This window comes from Melitaea cinxia, chromosome 24, assembly GCF_905220565.1.
Source record: "Melitaea cinxia chromosome 24, ilMelCinx1.1, whole genome shotgun sequence".
NCBI classification, from domain to species: Eukaryota; Metazoa; Arthropoda; class Insecta; order Lepidoptera; family Nymphalidae; genus Melitaea; species Melitaea cinxia.
The window spans coordinates 8581453-8602145 of record NC_059417.1 but is presented as its reverse complement, the minus strand read 5'-3'; the positions used below and the strand labels follow the sequence as shown (position 1 = coordinate 8602145).

Genomic DNA, 20693 nt, shown 5'->3' with positions numbered 1-20693 from the left:
TATCATTATCCTGCTAATTTTTATCGTCGCAGTCAGTTCTTTCAGGTCAAAGATATTTATTCTCATAAGAATTTACATAATTATATGAGAAGACGCGTATATTCTTTCATAAATTTAGCAAATTATCTTATCATTAAGTGTTATATACGTACGTGTTTTACAATTGCTTCTACTTAGGTATATACCTATTTCTTGTCACTATGTTTTTTCCTTCGCGGTAATGCGATAATTATTTAATTGAGTTATAATGTTAACTCTGTTGATTTTTATTTTATTTTCTTTATTCAGAAAACCAACAGTTTCTTATATACTACTCTTATCATAAAGGATATAACAAATAATATAGCCAATAACAGGTTTCCCTAAAGTTAACAAATTGGTATTATGAAGATATCGTTGACAAAAATGAAAACAACAGTCACAATCAGTACATTCTGATACACAAAAAATACTTGTAAGACAATTTTGATGTTGAGATAACTAACACTTAACAATACACACATATAAATAAACTAGTAGAAGAGGCTTATATATTTTTTTATATCACTAGGTCGGCAAACAAGCATACGGCTCACCTGATGGTAAGAGATTACCGTAGCTTATAGACGCCTGCAACACTAGAAGCATCGCAAGCGCGTTGCCGACCCAATCGCCAATCCCCCCCAGGAGCTCTGGTCACCTTACTCACCAACAGGAACACAATACTGCTTGAAAACAGTATTATTTAGCTGTGATCTTCTGTAAGGTCGAGGTACCCAGTCGGGCTGCTGCAGATTTTGCATATATAAATAACTACACATCATACAAATACAGATACATAATATATACTTATAGTTTATACTTTGTTACGGTGACTCAGATAGTATTTTTATTATATTGGTTTTGAATATCCTTTTAGACTTTGTGAAGATGTCGACGTTTTTTAATAATGTGTTATACGTATGAGGGAGTCACAGTAACAGCGAGTTTTTTAAATAATTCGAATAATGTTATTCTTTAATATTAATTTATAAATTATTCAAAATAAATTTACTTTACATACATAAATAATATTGCAACTATTTTGAATGCATAGTATTTTAACCACGAAAATAAAATTATTTTACTTATATTTTTATATATTTTATAAGCGACCAAAGTTAATTTATGCTATTTAGTTACTCAGTTAATTCTTAAAATTCGTCTGCATTTTTTGCGCTACGCGAAATTGTTTAAAAATGTTTGATTGAGTGCTATAAACTCGAGGTTAATGATAAATTATTGCAGTTACATATTCATTATGATACCACAAAGGGTAACTATACTAACGTGTAAGGATAGAACAATTAACAGTGGAGAAACAATGGGGAGTACATCAAGAATGTGTTTAATGAGTATATGCCTTAGTTACTAGCCTTTATAGTATTTTATGTACTATCTATTGATACGACTATACTCGTATAGGTGGATACAGCGAGAGGCATTAAAAAAAAAATTATTTATAGGTGGATACAGCGAGAGGCATTGAAAAAAAAATTCAAGATGTTTAAGGCTCGGCTCGCATTTAAAACTAATATTCTGCTGCGCGTCTAATGTCATAGGTCTATAGTTAATTTATCAAACTAATTTTGAACATATCAATTTTAAAGTCATATATTTCACTAAGTAATTAACAAACGTGTAACATGTCCAGCACTGGACTGCAATAGGCTGAACTAATGACTGACTGAACTAACAAACACAATTTAGTGCTACTAACTCACACAAGGTTCTTCCCGTGATGTGGGAAGTTAGGATTTGCCTGTAACTAAATAATAATATATCGCCGACATATGCGTGTAATGTATAACTTTAGAACCGCTGCATCAAATTAGATCATTATTTATTTTTTTTTTGTTGTTGTTGTTCGATATTGTCACATTATGGGTAACATTATGGGTATTATAATAAAATAAAAATTAGATATATTCGAAAATATTGTGGCGTTTCGGAGTTCGTCTAGTCAATCTAGTCATTAGTATCTATACAAATACTATTTAAAAGAATACTTGGGGTGTGATCTATAATCGATACCGAAGCCAAAAATATGATTTTTAGAATTTTTGTCTGTTTGTCTGTATGTATGTCCGGGATAAACTCAAGAAGTACTGATTGGAATTACTTCAAATTTAGCACGAATATTATTAAGAAGTCGGGTCAACATATAGGCTACATATTACCACGCTATCACCTACGGGGAACGAGCAGTGAACCTTTATTTCTTGAACGCATTCTGTGACAACGTGTCTACAATCTAACGACGCATATTTGAATGTTGTTGTTATTATGTTAATAACCATGCTATAAGCTAGCTTCTCACTATAAATAAAGACATTCTGTAGTATATTTAGTATCAGCATTGCACCCGTGCGAAGCCGGGGCGGGTCGCTAGTTTTTAATAAAAAATATTATTATAATTTATAATATATATTTTATTCGTTTAAGGACATGTATTCTGGTGTAGATATGACGTAGGTATTATGTAGTTGTGTTATGCAATACTGGTTTGTAGTAATGGACTTAATATTGAAATTATGTTTTGCAATTCAAATTCCTGTGCTATATTCTCTTATCGCGGAATACACAATATTTCAAGGGTAGAGAACACGCTGATTAAAAACTTCTCCATCGATTAATTCTGCAATCAAAATAAAAATCAGTTTTAAAATTAAAACAAATAGTAAATTTGAATTCATCGAATAAATATCTTAAAACAAAAGCCGGAATCTAGCATAAATTTATTGTGGATGACTAGCCCGTTGGCGCAGTTTGTGGTAGCCCTGCTTTCTGTTCCGCGGGTCGCTGGTTCGATTCCCGCCTGAGTCTGCGTGTAATATTTGTATTTGTATATGTATTGTTTCTATGTATATTCATATTTAAAAAAGTAGTTATAACAATCGACTGTTACATATAACTGGCATTAAGTTGATTACCATAGTGACAGAGGACCCGTTGTGTAATATGTGTTATATATATTTATAATTCATTAACGGGAAAGAGGCGTGATTATATGTATGTATGTATGGATGTATGTATGTATGTATAATTTATTATAGATCAAACACGATCTATTTTGTTTTCTCGTAGTAAATAAGGGCTCTGTGAAGTAACTAAAGTAAATTAAAAATTGTGTCGTGTCCTTTGTCTCATGCAACTTCGATTTAGGCCCCGATTTAATAAAAGTCGGTCGCATTAATTAACCCATATATTGGTAATTCGGCTTAATTAAAATAGGATTGTGACATTAATTTAACACAAACATAGTTAATTGAATAAAATACGAGTATAATTTTCATTCGATAATTAGATGAGTAAAAGTCGACCCTACTTGGGAGTCTCTAATAAAAGAATCATGACATACTTAGTTAAGGGGTCGTGCATTGATCACGTGCGGTTCGAAATGGGACCCCTCAATAAGGGTTCGGAAAAATAGTATAATACAATGTAGGTCGAAAAAAAAAAAATTAGTCAAGTAAAATACTCATTGTTATAGATAACTCAAAATATACTTGTCAGATCTCATGACACGAACCACTATTCGAAAAAAAAATTGAAATTGGTGCACCCAGTCAAAAGTTTTAAGGAAACGTTCATAAAAAAACCGCAGTCGAATTGAGAACCTCCTCCTTTTTTTTGAAGTCGGTTAAAAACGTAACGCACCTGTTTCGGCAATCGTTAAATTGCGCAATTATCACGCGATAGCGATTACTCTTGTTGCTGTTTTATATCGTGAACCGAACGAAACTTGGTCAATGGTAATAACGATAATGCTATTTTGTAGTGTTGGCTATTTTTCTTGTATTGTTAAGTTGTGAACAATGGATATTAAAAAAATGATATGTGCCGCCTTTTGTCTAGCACATCCTTGACTCTTATCTCAAGTGTGGTATATAAACTTACTTTGTAATTATTTTGTATATTTTAAAATAAAATCAAACGACAGTTTTTTAACGAACATAATCAATGAAATAAAACAACTTTTTCGGATTTTATCGCGGTTTATTAACTATTTTAGATGCCCGACGTTTCGGATACATGACAGCAACCATGGTTACGGGAGGACTGCGGTGTCCAGACGTTCTAACGTTACAAAGTTATTCGAAACTACCCGGATAGTAAAAAATAATATACTAATATAAGCTAAGTAATAAACCGTGATAAAATCCGTTCCTTTTTACGAAAATTGAATAAAATGAAATAGCATGAAATTTCGCACACTCATTTAATATATAAAATTTTCGTGTCGCGGTGTTTGTAGTTAAACTCCTCCGAAACGGCTTGACCGATACTCATGAAATTTTGTGTGCATATTGGGTAGGTCTGAGTATCGAACAACATCCATTTTCATTCCCCTAAATGTTAAGGGTAGTCCACCCCTAATTTTTTTAATTATTAGATAGATTATTTATTTTTTATTGTATTATGATTTGGCGTTGAAAAATACAAACAACCCTAAATGTTCACCCTTCTACCACTAACCTCTTTTTTTAAATAGCGTGTAGCGGCAAGACAACGTTTGCCGAGTCAGCTAGTAGTTTATATAGAGAAGGAGTGCAGAATGTTAATATTTTTTTTAATTATGCATAAAAATACAGTAAATCAATAAAAAAAACATTACATACACTAGCATGTATTTGGCACACATGTGAACAAATATAAATAATAAATAAATAAATATCTTTAACTGACGACTGATATAGTAGATACCAGGGCTTGTTACCGTTACCAATTACCATTATAAAGTACCGGTAAATAGCGTTAATTTTAACGGATACCTTTTTTACCGTTAAAACTTTTAACGGTAATTCGGTAACGAAAACGTTTTTTAACGTTAAATTTTACCGTTAAATAGGATTTTTAACGATACTGATAACGTTACCTCTAATATCATGAATTAACGAAATTTTTATTGATACCTCTACGACGTTGCCGCTCCATGCAGAAAGTCCCTGAACAAAAGCACTGAACTCCCCGCGCCGCTCAATGCGAATTGACAAGAGCGGCAACAGCGCGTGGCATTAGATTTGATTATAATTGGGCGATCAAAAAAATAAACCTGTATAATTTTTTCATCAATAGATTATTATTATTGTACTGGAATTCAGTTGCTAATAAAAACAACGTATTCAGAGATATTGAAATATAATAAATAAAATTGTGTTTACTCGCTAACGAAAGAAAAAACCAACTTCAATTACATTGACAAGTAAAATAACGTTTATAGACGAAAAAATTGTCATGTAAATGCGCATTATTAGATATAACTCGAAAAGTACTTGATCAAATCTAAATGGGACTATGTAACAAGCACCACCTTTTGATTAAAAAAAGAATAATCGAAATCGGTCTCCCAATTAAAATAATTTATGAAGTAACACATATTACAAAAAATTCAATCGAATTGAGAATATCTTATTTTTTTCAAGTTTGTTAAAAAAATTAAAACACAACGAACAGCTTATTTCATATTCCATCATTGTTTTGATCATTGTTTTAAAAATAGATCACATATGTGCACACTAAACAAACATTATATGACGTATTCTGTAATAATTCAAAAACCAATAAAGAAAATTACAAATCGAATCTGTCTCTTTCATACATTATAGGAGCGTAACAATTTCGTTACCTATAACGTTAACAGTAGCAATTAACAGTAACGGTATAGATAAGTAACGTAAAATGAGTTTTTACCGGTAAAAAATATAACGGTAAAATGTGTGAAAAATAACGTTATCTAAAGTATCGTTACTCCAAAAATAACATTATGCCGACCTTGACAAATTAACGATACCGAATTTTTAACGGTATTCCAAGCCCTAGTAGATACATTTTTGTTTCGATAAATGTACACACCCACCCACACACACACACACACACACACACACACACACACACACACACACACACACACACACACACACACACACACACACACACACACACACACACACACACACACACACACACACACACACACACACACACACACACACACACACACACACACACACACACACACACACACACACACACACACACACACACACACACACACACACACACACACACACACACACACACACACACACACACACACACACACACACACACACACACACACACACACACACACACACACACACACACACACACACACACACACACACACACACACACACACACACACACACACACACACACACACACACACACACACACACACACACACACACACACACACACACACACACACACACACACACACACACACACACACACACACACACACACACACACACACACACACACACACACACACACACACACACACACACACACACACACACACACACACACACACACACACACACACACACACACACACACACACACACACACACACACACACACACACACACACACACACACACACACACACACACACACACACACACACACACACACACACACACACACACACACACACACACACACACACACACACACACACACACACACACACACACACACACACACACACACACACACACACACACACACACACACACACACACACACACACACACACACACACACACACACACACACACACACACACACACACACACACACACACACACACACACACACACACACACACACACACACACACACACACACACACACACACACACACACACACACACACACACACACACACACACACACACACACACACACACACACACACACACACACACACACACACACACACACACACACACACACACACACACACACACACACACACACACACACACACACACACACACACACACACACACACACACACACACACACACACACACACACACACACACACACACACACACACACACACACACACACACACACACACACACACACACACACACACACACACACACACACACACACACACACACACACACACACACACACACACACACACACACACACACACACACACACACACACACACACACACACACACACACACACACACACACACACACACACACACACACACACACACACACACACATATATAATACTTGCTTTTACCCGTGGCTTCGCTCCCCTTGAATTTTTTTTTAAATAAAAAGTACCCTACGTTACTTCTAATATTCTCAGACCTTCCCGATATGCACACAAAATTTCATAAAAATCGGTCCAGCCGTTTCGGGGGAGTATTGTAAATAATGTAATGTAATGTAAACATGCTGTGTGGTTACGGCACTAAGAATATAGACACCCCCTCTCTTCACGTGGGTGTCGTAAGAGGCGACTAAGGGATAACACAGTTTCCCTACCATCTTGGAACTTAAAAAGCCGACCGATGGCGGGATATAACCATCCAATCATCCATCATCTGGCTTTCAAATACACAGACCGAATACGCCGACGAGCACCAGCGTCTTCGGTGCGACAAAGCCAGCCCTGCGGTCATCAACCTGCCTGCCGAGCGTGGTGACTATGGGCAAAACACACGAGTTCACGCCATTTTAGGCGTGAACTTGTGGAGGCCTATGTCCTGCAGTGGACTAGATTAGGCTGTAATGATGATGATGATTGTAACTAACACTGTGATACGAGAATTATATATATAAAAGAGAAATATACCTTCAAGCCGAAAAGTATACCTTCTTCTTCTTCTTAATCTCTGACATCAGAAGCGGGATCAGATCCAACCCCACTTTCAAAATTTAATTAATTTAGTTAGTTACATGGAACGAACAAATGTCTCTCTTCGCTTCCGGTATGGAAGTTATTATTCAGAAAATATGTGAAGTTATAGGCCTACCCCCTGACAATACATCTGTTTTTAGCAAGTGTGCGAGTTAGTTGCAATATTTTGTGGTGATTGGTGGGTACATCGATATTTTAGTTCTTTTCGGTCATTCTGTTGTATTCTTATCGGTGTGTAAGTGGTTTTTGTTCAGTGTTCGATTACGTTATTCGATTCTCGGTTATTTGTTGAATTTAGTTTTGTTTTAATACGTGATACGTAGGTAATTGTGTAGCGATTGATTTTGCGATTCTGTTTTTGTTTCGATTCAGTTACAATGTCAGATTGTGAGCGTGATCGTAGTATCGAGCCCTCGCGGTAGTCGCAACCCCATTAGTGAGTGTCGCCGCAATAGCCGTGGTTGTCACAACGGTCATGAGCGTCGTGATGAGTTTCAGCGTCGCGGCAATCCCGGCGGCGCTGTAGCAGAGCGACGCGTGGATGTCTGTACAGTGGCAGGCGTTTGTGGAAAATTACAACAATCTTGTGAGTCGTACTATTTTTATTTTGATTCCAGTGCCGAATGTTATCTTGTTAGATAAACTGTTGGCCGTAACTTCATAGGGCGATTATTCATTTACAGGCTGTAGGTTATGCTAATGAAGATTGTACTGAACAAGTCCTTTGTGACGTGTTGATTAGTGGTAGTCGTTTATCGATTCTACTTCATGTGATTGCCCGATGATTGTTTCAAATATGACGTAATCATTGGTCGAGAAATTTCAAAACAAGGGTTTACAATTAGCATTACTGAGTCGTTTTTTTAATATCGCAAAATAAAAATCTGTTGCTACCTGTACTTACGAACCGGGACTCTTGTACAATCTTGACGATATCGACATAGGTATTCTGAGTAATGAATCTCTGCTGTCCTTGCTTAAGGAATTTGTTCACGCTTTTATTGATTGTTTACCCCACACGCGTGTCACATCTAGTGAACTAATAATTAGATTTCATGATGCGACTCATACTGTTTACCGTACTGTTTAACGTCTTACAGGCTCAGTCCAGATGAAAGGTAGATAGTGCGTTCTGAGATTAGAGAGCTAATAGGAGCTAACATCATTTGCCCCAGTCAGTTTCTGTTTGTGAGTCCTATACTACTTGTGAAGAAATGAACTCTAACGCGGTGCCAGATAGGTTCTCTTTGCTTTTTATAGCAGAGTAAGTGGCTAGGAACATAGAAACGAGTGCGAGTTACGACAAATTTAGATTTAATAAAATTAAGGCTAAAATTTTAAAGTTTGACATTGGTGACTTGGTCTTAATTCAAAACGAAGAGGTAAATCAGACAAAATTAGAACGTACCTACAAATTTACTCACGATAGGTTAGGGAAAATACCAGTAGGTCATGTACCAGGCGAAATTGATGTAATTTAAGATCTTATTGATAATGAAGCTTAAGAAACTTGAGTGAATGACTTTATCGACCGTAATGTGTTTGACCGTACCAGTAGTTATTTCGTAGTCGTAGTCCGTGGGTGTGCGATGTGCGTTTAACTCTGGCGGAGGTCGTGGTCTATGGAGACCGTTGTGAGAGAGTAATGTGTTTGCTCTTCGGCTAGAGAGCCGTGGTGTTAGAGGTATTCACTCGGAGATTTCTGAAAGCTTGGTTGTAACTTGTTGTGGAAATAGAGTACGTCTATAGTTTTGGTTGTGATAACGTCGATGGTACATGGCTGTGGTATTTATGTGTAGTGATTAGTTATGACTGAGATTATTGTAAAGTTCTTCAAATATCTTAAGTTTAGAGCGTAGTTTATCTACTTTCCCCTTTTACGTAGAGTTTGACTGAGTAGCATGAGCTGCTGTCGCTCGATTTAGGTGACAGTGGCGACTCTTGATTACGGTTATCGTCACTCGATGGAGGTGGCAAGGTTATCGTCACTCGCTGAGTGGCATGAGCTGCTGTCGCTCGATTTAGGTGACAGTGGCGACTCTTGATTACGGTTATCGTCACTCGATGGAGGTGGCAAGGTTATCGTCACTCGCTGAGTGGCATGAGCTACTGTCGCTCGATTTAGGTGACAGTAGCGACTCTTTCAATTACGGTTATCGTCACTCTCTGAGTGGCATGAGTTACTGTCGCTCGATTTAGGTGACAGTAACGACTCTTTTAATTACGGTTATCGTCACTCTCTGAGTGGCATGAGCTACTGTCGCTCGATTTAGGTGACAGTAGCGACTCTTTCAATTACGGTTATCGTCACTCTCTGAGTGGCATGAGCTGCTGTCGCTCGATTTAGGTGACAGTGGCGACTTTCTTCTTAGTCGTTCACTCTTGACAGAGTGGTCATGGTTGACGACGATTCATTGGCTAAAGTAGCCCTCGCTATACGTCTCCACTTGATGCGGTTTTCGGCGTCTCGAGAACTCTGGACTATGGAGGTCTGTGTCGCAGCTTTGATAAGGTCTGTCCAGCGCGTACGTGATCGACCGCGTGACCGCTTGCCTTCTACCTGCCCTTGGACAACGAGTCGCTCTATGGATTGTTCGTTTCGAACAATGTGTCTGAAATATTTCAGGATTCGAGTTTGCACAGTCGATGACAATCTCTGCTTGATTTTTAATTCCTGTAGGATCGAAATATTGGTCCTAAACGCTGTCCAAGGGATCCGCAGCAGTCGCCGCCAGCACCACATCTCGAGTGCGTCGATTTTGCGTCGGTCTTTGAGTCTAACCGTCCACGTTTCTGCGCCATAAAGAAATATCGGGAAGGTTAAGCTTCTCATTAGGCGGACTTTCGTGGCTCTGGTGATATTACGGTTGCACCAGACTCTTTTTAACTTGCCAACGGCAGATCTTGTAATAGCACATCTCCTTCGGATCTCGTCTTCGCATCCTCCGGTGTTTGCAATAGTGAAACCAAGGTACACATAAGATTGGACAACCTCACAGTTGCCAATCATAGAGATGTCAGGATGGTTTAGTTCGGCTCGATCCACTATCATCATTTGGGTCTTATCTCTGTTGATCGTAAGTCCAAAGGAGAGGCTTGTTGTCTCTAGAAGTGTCAGCAGGTGTTCCATGTCCTCTTTTGTTTGAGTGAGAAGAGTAGTATCATCGGCATACTTCAAGTTAGATATTTTTCTACGTCCCACTGAAATCAGTCTGTAGCGACTTTATGTAGAACTAATAATGGAGTCCTGTTCATACCAATCGGGATTGGTTAATTTTGATTTAATGATGGTTTCGCGTATGGTTATATGGTGTGTTATCATAAGTGGTTGTACTATCACTTTATCCTTGATTAAGTGTGAATCAGGATAGGCCGAGATGAGACTTTGATACCGCAGTACCTCTTTCCTTTTTACAGCATCACACGAGGACGTGTGACTTGTCAAGATGGCCGTGTCGCAGAGTATGCATACGGAACGTCAAGTGTTTGACTTGGGTGTATTCAGATAATGTCAGTTGTCAATTATTAGCTGTTAGAGTAGTGAGGTGATCGACGCGCCACCTAGCACATCGTTCGATAGTCACCTACCCTCATTTATTATATTACTTGAATTGTTCTGACGTGTATAAAACGAACGGTTTCACCTCGGCTAAGGCAGTCTTGGCTCTGGCTTGGCACGATACACTTGTTGTATCCTGCTAGTAGCTTAACCTAGACTCATTCAATAATTAATTTGTGCAATCGAATTAATTATTACCTATTACGATTAATTTGACTAGGCGAGGCGTATAACTCGAGCAGTGAAGGTGAGCGTTGATGCGCATCTCAAAGGGGGCCTCCTTAAACCTACACCTAGGTCGCAAGTCCTAGGCACTGCTCTGAGTTACTCCCTCTGCCACACGATGGATTCGGCACCCGCACGGTGAACCGTGAAACCATCGAATACTAAGAAGTTAGTCTTCGCCCCCTTAACTAATAACTATCCCGCCTTCCGTGCTGCGTTACCTTTCTGTTAAGTGAATCCTGTGTTATAATAATTTGGTGATATCATTGAATTGTGTTTATTTGTTGAGTCAACATTACCCACTGAAGCCCACAGTAAACTGAGTACTCTGAGACGATGAGAAAGAGAAATATACCTTCAAGCCGAAAAGTATACCTTCTTCTTCTTCTTAATCTCTGACATATATAAGATTTGAGGTTACGGATATACATGTCGGCGCAATAACAATATTACGTCAATTGAACTAATTCAATTTAATAATTTGATTGTTTTGTAGTTACATATTTCATAAGCTGTTGATCGAATATTACGATGTAAAAATTATTCTTCAATTTAAAACAACAGATTGTAATTTACTAATTCACATTTGATTTATTGAAATACTTTACGTGCAATATAAGTGCAACGAAGTGCATAAATACGGCCACACTCAGCATGCTGGCTTATCCGACCCCTTTTAAAGGGTTCCCCTTCTTCTTTCACGGCTGGGTCTCAGTATCCGGTCACCCCACCCGATGACGCTGTGAAGGCCGATGGGCCAACAGCACTTGATAATTCGAAAAAAAAAAATGCTGGCTTCACGGGACAGTGCGGACGCCTGTGACACGTTGATATACTGTCAGTTTAATAATCGAAGCTCTGGAAACTATTTTAGAGTTTTATGTCTATGGTGAGCGTCAACCAAGAAACCATAAGTGACGTCGGTTATGCTGTCGACAGGTATTTTAAAAACACTAAAATTTTTCTGCGTCCGTTATACCTATATAAAATAAATATACATATAACACCCACACTTGGGATGAGACTTGGACAAATTTCTTGAGGTAGAGCACAGCATCTAGTCGTAGAAAAGAACACCCAAAACTCCCGGAGCAGATGACAAGGTGAGGATGGCACTGCGAACTGCGCCAACAGGCTAGTCAAGAGAATCAAGAAAAGCTTCGAGTTTTAAAATATAAAAATAATGTAAATTAAATGTAAATTAATACGTATTCAGATGGTAATATTGTTTTTTATTTACATGACTAGCAGGTAATGAAATCAAAAATTTATCTTAAAATGCGGATGTCTAGACGTTAACATGTAGGTACCCTTAGTCACGTTTTTAGTGTTAATTAGTTCGAATGCCTAAATTTTTAAATACCTTTCAGATTTTTTTACGCATTATATATATATATATATATATATATATATATATACATACATGATATAATTTATACCTAAAAGATGTCCACTACGATTATTTAATATTGAACATAGCTTTTATTTCACTTTTTTTTTGATCGGATACCTTTTAATCTTAAATATAAAATGCTGACGCACGTGTCTTTGTCACCTAACTTTTCCTAAGCGGCTGAGTCAGTTTGGTTGAGAGATTATGGATGGTTTGAAAACACAATTGGACCCGGTAGATGGCGCTGCTGTCGGTATGTCAGTATTTTATAATATATAAGCAACCATAATTAAATACTGTGTGGCTACGGTAATTTTTTTTATTTTACGGTAATTACGGTAATTACGGTAATTAATACCATAATAAGTACTGTGTGGCTACGGTACTAAAGAATATGGCCACCCCCTCTCTTCCCGTGGGTGTCGTAAGAGGCGACTGAGGGATAACACGGTTCGGCTACCACCTTGGAACTTAAAAAGCCGACCGATGGCGGGATAACCATCCGACTGCTGGCTTTGAAATACACAGGCCGAAGACGGGCAGCAGCGTCTTCGGTGCGACAAAGCTAGCCCTGCGGTCACCAACCCGCCTGCCCAGCGTGGTGACTTTGGGCAAAACACATAAGTTCGTGTCATTTATTTTTGGCGTAAACTTGTGGAGGCCTATGTCCAGCAGTGGACTGTATAGGCTGTAATGATGAAGCAACCATAATTACATAAAACTGAAGCGGTTTTGCTGATTCACTCGATAAATATTGCGAAGTTGAAAGCTTTGAACGTTTTAAATAATATTAAAATTATATATGTATAAGTAACGGTATCTACTTTAAATATGTAAACATGAAGAAACGTGATCAATGTAAATTATTTGATTATATTTGACTAAATTTCTGTTTAATGAACACTTGACTAAACACGAATATAGGAGAAATTAATTATTTAATTTCAGTATTACATTCCACGCTTTTGGCATCTTATAATTCGAGTTGAGGAATAATGTTTAAAAAAAGTTAATTCAAAAAATTTGTTTGTGCAATTCACACACGACAGAAGTGAAACTTCTGAAGGTATGCCGTTGGAATTTGTTCTATTGACGATGTTCACGGTCGTGTGAAAAAGGTCGTAAGCGCCGTGAAAAACGTGTCGCTTACGCGTTTTGACGGTTTTGTGCAGTACTATCTTATTCCTTTCTATACATTTGTGTGTTGTTTCTTTATCGTGACACATTTTCGTTTTATAGAGTTTTAAATTACGATTCTAAAGAAATTCAACTTCAAAAACGAATGCAAGCAAATGTAAAAACAAACACAGTTTTAATCGTTTCTGCATGAATGATTTTTATTATTATTACTTTCTATTTGTTTCCACGACTCTGGGGAAAGATCGGAGCTGAATCTACCACGCTGCTCCGCTTTATGTTAACGGATATAAATAACATACATACAGTCGTTGTACATAAATGTTATAAAATATGATACTAAAATTTGGGGAATTTCTTTAAGTAATGTGGTTTTTCTGTTAGTTGAATTTGTTGTTGTTGAAAAAAGCTGTTATTTTAATATTACAAACAGACATTCCAATTTTATTTGTATAGATACCTTGATGCAAACCAAGAAAAGACATTTTATATAGAACAAAAATTAATTAAAAGAAAAAAAAGGTACAAAAAGCGGTCTTATCGCTAAAAAAGCGATATCTCTTCCTGTCAATCTCCATCAAAGGACATAAATTATGGTATTAATAATTAAATCAAATATAATTTAAGAATAAATAATTTCAAACGTAATAATTCATCGTCTTGATTATGCCATGAAATAAAATTATACTTGTCATATATATATAATTGTTGAGCCATTGTTTACATAATGATATGTTGCCGAAGCATTTAAACCACTTTATAATTTTGCTGAAATAAAAACTGTTATTACATACGAAACAATCGTTTTACGTACGTAATTGTTGTGTTTATTTATTATTATTTTGTACATAATCTTTTATAACAATAACGTAAGTTGGTTTCTAGTTGTTCAGTTTTTTTCGTAATTTAAACAAATTAAAATGATTTAAATTTAAAATTTTGTTGTATTAAGCTCATTATTAATTACCAAGGCTAGCAAATGCTAGCTAGTATTTGACTAGTTTTTTTATATATTTTTAATAATTCTAAAAATTTTGCAACAAATTAAATGAAAGAAAAAGGTAGGGAAGATATAATTTGCGTCGTAGTTTTCATTGAATTATAATTGTATTATGATTTTATTCATATTTAATTTGATTTTATTATCTGTAAGTTTTCTTACAATCGAAACTTTTAATAGGATAAAGAGAATTCAAAAAGAACAGCCGTTTATACGATTTCGTTATACTTATGACATAAAAATATTTACATATTTAGTATAATTCTAGATTTTTCATTTTAGTCTGAATAATGTTTGCAGCTGCGTCTTCATACTGTGTATGTTATTTTTTGCATGATAATATGATATATTATATACCACTTGTCAATTCTTGTTGCGTATAATAACGTAAACATAAATAATTAAATCTTGTTTGTTTTTGTATTGTAATTAGTGACCTCACGATTCATTACAGATTCATTAGCGTTATATTTAATTAGTAAGGAATTTACGCGTCTACCTGTCATTAAATATTAAAATATATACTTTTTCAATCGTCACATTTTTCTACAGAAACCAACATAGGGTACCTAATAAAAAAAAATAAAAAATTTAAATAAAAAAATAATAATAAAATATTACTTTATTATTATTTTCATTTAAATTTTATTAGTAGTTTTTTCGTGCGAATCACGTCATGACAATGTGTGTACATACATTTCGTCGATTTTATTTTCATTTATTTTATTATTATATTTTATATATATATATATATATATATATATATATATATATATATATATATATATATATATATATATATATATATATATATATATATATTTTTTTTTTAATTCTTAGATGAATGTGTATACACGTGTTGCATATTACCTTACGTGCAAACGACTTTTCTGCTACAGCGACTTAACAGCTACTTTTCTTCTTCACGGAGAAGAGGTCGTTGGCCAGCTGTAGAACGTTCAAAGATTGACTTATCTTGTTACGTAGACACAGTTATTGTACTTACGAGTACAAGTTTGTAATGGTATTCTAATGATTTAGATAAATAATACATGCATGTTCTAATGTATGAACAAATAAATGAGCTACTTTTATATTTGTATGTACGTATTTTTAGGAAAACTACATTTTTTATGCGTCTTAACGATTATTTATACGAGTTAACAAATCCGATAGAAATCGTAAGTTTTTTTGTCTTGTGTCAATCTTGCTTGACAAACAGCGCTACTAAACACACACAGATTTGGTTGAGCTAGAGTATTTCAGGTAATATTTGGTTTTAAAATTTGGAGCAGGCCAACTGGTGAAGTACCTCAAGCTTAGGAACTTCACAGAAGATCATAGCTAAATAATGCTGCTCTGAAGTAAAGTTATGTTCCTATTGTAAATAAAGTAGTCATAAATTAGCCATCCCGCCAACCCGCATTGGAGCAGCGTGGTGGATTAAGCTCTGATCCTTCTACACGAGGAAAGAGGCATATGCCCAGCAGTGGGATATTACAGGCTGAAGCGAAAAAAAAATTAGCTATAGCGGCTTGGGAGGATCAGGGGTAGCGGCATCAACGTGCTTGTGATTCACCTTAATATGCATGCATTCATAGGCTAAGATAATCGCTTACTATTAGGCGGTTCATACGCTTATTGGCTAACCATAAATATCATCACATGACTTAAGGGGATCCCAGACAAATTCGGCCGTTTTCATGTGCTATAAAGTATACGTTAAAGTTACGTTAAAAATATCAAATAAATATATGTTGTAACTCGGATTCAGTTTATTAATGTGACTTTAAGATAATTGTATAAAACTCTCTAAATAAAGAGAAATAATTGTTTACCTGGACCTCCTTTCGCGTACAAAAATCGTATAGGCTTTCTAATTTTACTACTTACAATAGTGAAAAATTTTTTTATTAATTAAGAATCCTGTACTTAATATTTCTACAGAAGGGTTTTTTATTAAGTGCAGTATTTTATTAGAAAATAGTAAAAATATAATTTCTGGTTATTTGCCGGGCGACAGGCGGCCCGCGGCAGACGGCTAGAGGCCTTTGTACGGGGAACTTGTGTCGCTCGTCATCGCACGCTGCTCTTGCTTACGCGCAAATCTATTTACTTTTTTTAATCCAAGATAGGCATGAAATGTAACAGGCAGACAGACTTACTGTTGAATTTTGCAATTGTATTTACTTCAAATAAAAAAATAATTTAAATTATTAATTTTGAGCTGTGTAAATGTAAAGCTGCTTAGTTTGTGGTCTAAGATCCGAACCTAAAGTCGATCTTCACCGAGCCGATAATAGAATAAAATATAAATTTAGTATATCTATACAAATAAAATTGGAGCGGCTGTTTTTAATATTAAAATAACCGCTTTTTACTAAATTCATATGGATGTATATACGATACATACACAAAAATAGCATTTTGACAATTTTTGTCTGTCTGTATGTCTGTTTGTTCCGCCTAATCTCTGAAACGGCTAGACCGATTCTGACGGAACTTTCACTGGCAGATAGCTGATATAGTAAGGAGTAACTTAAGCTACTTTTATTTTAGAAATTTATTTATTTTATAACTGCGAACTGAACAACAAGTAACAACTAGTAATTAATATAATTTTATAGCCTAAATGATCGACACGACAAGAAGAAAATTAAATAATAATTATGGATGATCACAACTTGTACGCAAGCTCTTGGTCTAGGAAACGGATCAATCGCATGTCCTAAGTAGTACAAGCTAGAGCCGGTAGATGGTCGAGTTTAATAACCTTTACGTAATACTGATCAGGTGAAGTGCGGGTGGGTGGGGTGTGGCAAAGTCTAAATGCTCAAGGTCATTGAGAAGGGGGAGCCTCTTAATTATAGTATCTTAAGAAATAATCTGTTTCGTCTTTGAACAATATTCAATGTATCATTGTCATTGATAAGTAACGCTAAAATATGCCACCTTGACTTTAAAGATGATGCCATGAGCAATAAATGACGTATTTGTAAGTAAATAGTATGTGTTTGTCTTCTTGGGTACTGTCCGTGTACTCGTATCACGAAATTAACACATTCATCATCATCATTACAGCCTATACAGTCCACTGCTGGACATAGGCCTCCACAAGTTTACGCCAAAAATAACGTGAACTCATGTGTTTTGCCCATAGTCACCACGCTGGGCAGGCGGGTTGGTGACTGCAGTACTGGCTTTGTCGCACCGAAGACGCACATTAAGATCATAAGATTTGCGTTTTTAACAACATAACAATACGCTTTATTGTATAACAATACAGAAATATTACGTAGCAAATTTATTTTAATACAGTGTCAGTACGTACAAAGTTCGGGCTCTTCGAAGCGATCTCTTCCAGGCAACCTAGGGGCAGAGATGTGTCGGTGTAGGTTTACAAATTGAGACGTAACATTTAAAGGGAGACATTAACGTAGATACACATATATACATAACAACATAGATACATAACAACGTATTTACATACATTTGTATAATTTTATGTAACTTGAATATCAAGAAAATGCTTATTTTTACAGTCTTTTTAGAAAAAGAAACACGAGAACGATTTTACACGTCTTATATGTTAAAGATATATTAGTTATTTTTGACGCTGTTGCTACAGTTTGTTAATGCAATAAGTATAGGTCGTAGAGGTGTTCATTATATACGAGTATGGTCTGGGCGTTTGTATTTGTTCTACGTGTCATTCTATCATCATTGATTATTAACTAGAGTAACGAGTTTTCACGTCGATGTTCTTGAAATAAGTGTCTTTTATCTAACTACTGAAATAGTGTATCTATAAAAATAAAAATTAGAAAAACTGCACAGAAGATTAAAAATTTTCTGAACGCCTACAGCTTGCTTTTAAAAGACCTAAGACAGAATAACGGGCTGTGTACATTTGTAATAAATAACATTAAACTGATAAAATTGTCATTGATGTACTCAACGAACAAACAGATGTTCCAATATATACTAAATAATAATTTCAACATCTCGTGTCAAAATAAATACAACTCCGGTGAAGTTAACACGCACGTGTACTGCTAAATATGTGTACTTCAAATACGACCCAAACAATTAATTGTGGTTAAGGACACGTAATTCGCACTAGATGCCCCGTTCGGTTTTGTCTGTGTCATTTATTTTTACTGCGACTCTCTTATTGATCTTAGCGTGGTATTTTTTAAGGATACAATAAATAAGATTTAATAATATAACCTAAAACTTAATTCGCTGAATACGAACCGGATCCATTTTGATTTTTTACACGCTTAAAAAAATCTAAATTCACATTTTTCCAAAAAAATATTGGAAATTTATATATAATCTTTATGATTTGTTTGTAATGTATTTGTGGTGTACAATAAAGTATAAAATAAATAAATAAATAATAAATTTCACGCTAAAACAGACAGAAAAGCAAGCAAAAAAGTCAAGAGAAATATGATGACATATTCCTCTGTTTTACATAGCCCTAGTTCGTGTTAAACTTCTCGACTTTATTTTGACATTAATGATTAGTAAGAATTTTTTTTTCGCCAAGACGCCGAGACGCCGCGTTTGCGCAACGGTTACAACTATGGATTGAACCTGTTGCGTCGGCGGTTGCGGGTTCGATCCTCGCACATGACAAACATTTGTATTAGCCATACAGGTGTTTGCCGTGGTCTGGGTGTTTGTGCAGTCCTTGTGGGTCTCCCCACCGTGCCTCGGAGAGCACGTTAAGCCGTCGGTCCCGGTTGTTATCATGTACACCTGATAGCGATCGTTACTCATAGTAGGGAATATATCCGCCAGCCCGCATTGGAGCAGCGTGGTGGATTAAGCTCTGACCCTTCTCCTACATGGGGAAAGAGGCCTATGCCCAGTAGTGGGATATTACAGGCTGAAGCGAAGATTTTTTGTAAGAAAAATGATTTTTGTCCCCAGGTTTTCCACCTCCGCGACATCCGCTGGGAGAGGCCGAGGTTCATCTCGAAGTCGTTCCTGGCCTTCGTGACCTTCAACGTGATCAGCTACTCGCTGTTGGCTGCTGAGGTGCTCACCACAAACATCGCTGATACCTCAGCTGAGAAGAAGGTAAGATTAGAACAGATTTGGTTACACATAACTGAGCCAAATTTTATACTAGTTTTATGAGGGTAGTTTACGATTTTTTGTTTTGTGATACCATAAACATTGCTAATATCTATCCGCTAAAAAATCTTTGATCAAATCAATTAAGTAAAGGATGATTGATCTATGTCGTATGGAGATAGTTTACTATTTTTATTTTTTTTGTGATACTACCAACATTGTAGATATATTCGAAGACAAGAAGGTGAGACTAGATCATAGAGAACTGATTCAAATAATTGTGTTTGCTCGCGAACGAAAAAAAAACCGACTTCAATTACATCGACGAGTAATACAACGTAGATCGACGAAAAAATAGTCAAGTAACTACGCGTTATCAAAGATTACTCAAAAAGTAGTTATCAGATCTCGATAAAATTTATATGTGACCACATGATAAACATCAGCTTTCGATTAAATTAAAAATTATCAAAATCGGTACACCCAGTAAAAAGTTATTGCGGATTTTCGAGAGTTTCCCTCGATTTCTCTAGGATCCCATC

The 20693-nt window shown here is 36.0% G+C and overlaps 1 protein-coding gene across 1 annotated transcript in view; it reads left to right on the top strand.

Annotated features, from left to right (window-relative positions):
* The window catches only part of LOC123665373, a 79293-nt gene that overhangs the window by 33399 nt on the left and 25201 nt on the right, over nt 1–20693 (top strand). Inside the window, exon 4 of the mRNA XM_045599686.1 lies at nt 20005–20154. Within this exon, the coding sequence (XP_045455642.1) occupies nt 20005–20154 (150 nt within the window). The remainder of the gene's footprint in view (nt 1–20004; nt 20155–20693) is intronic.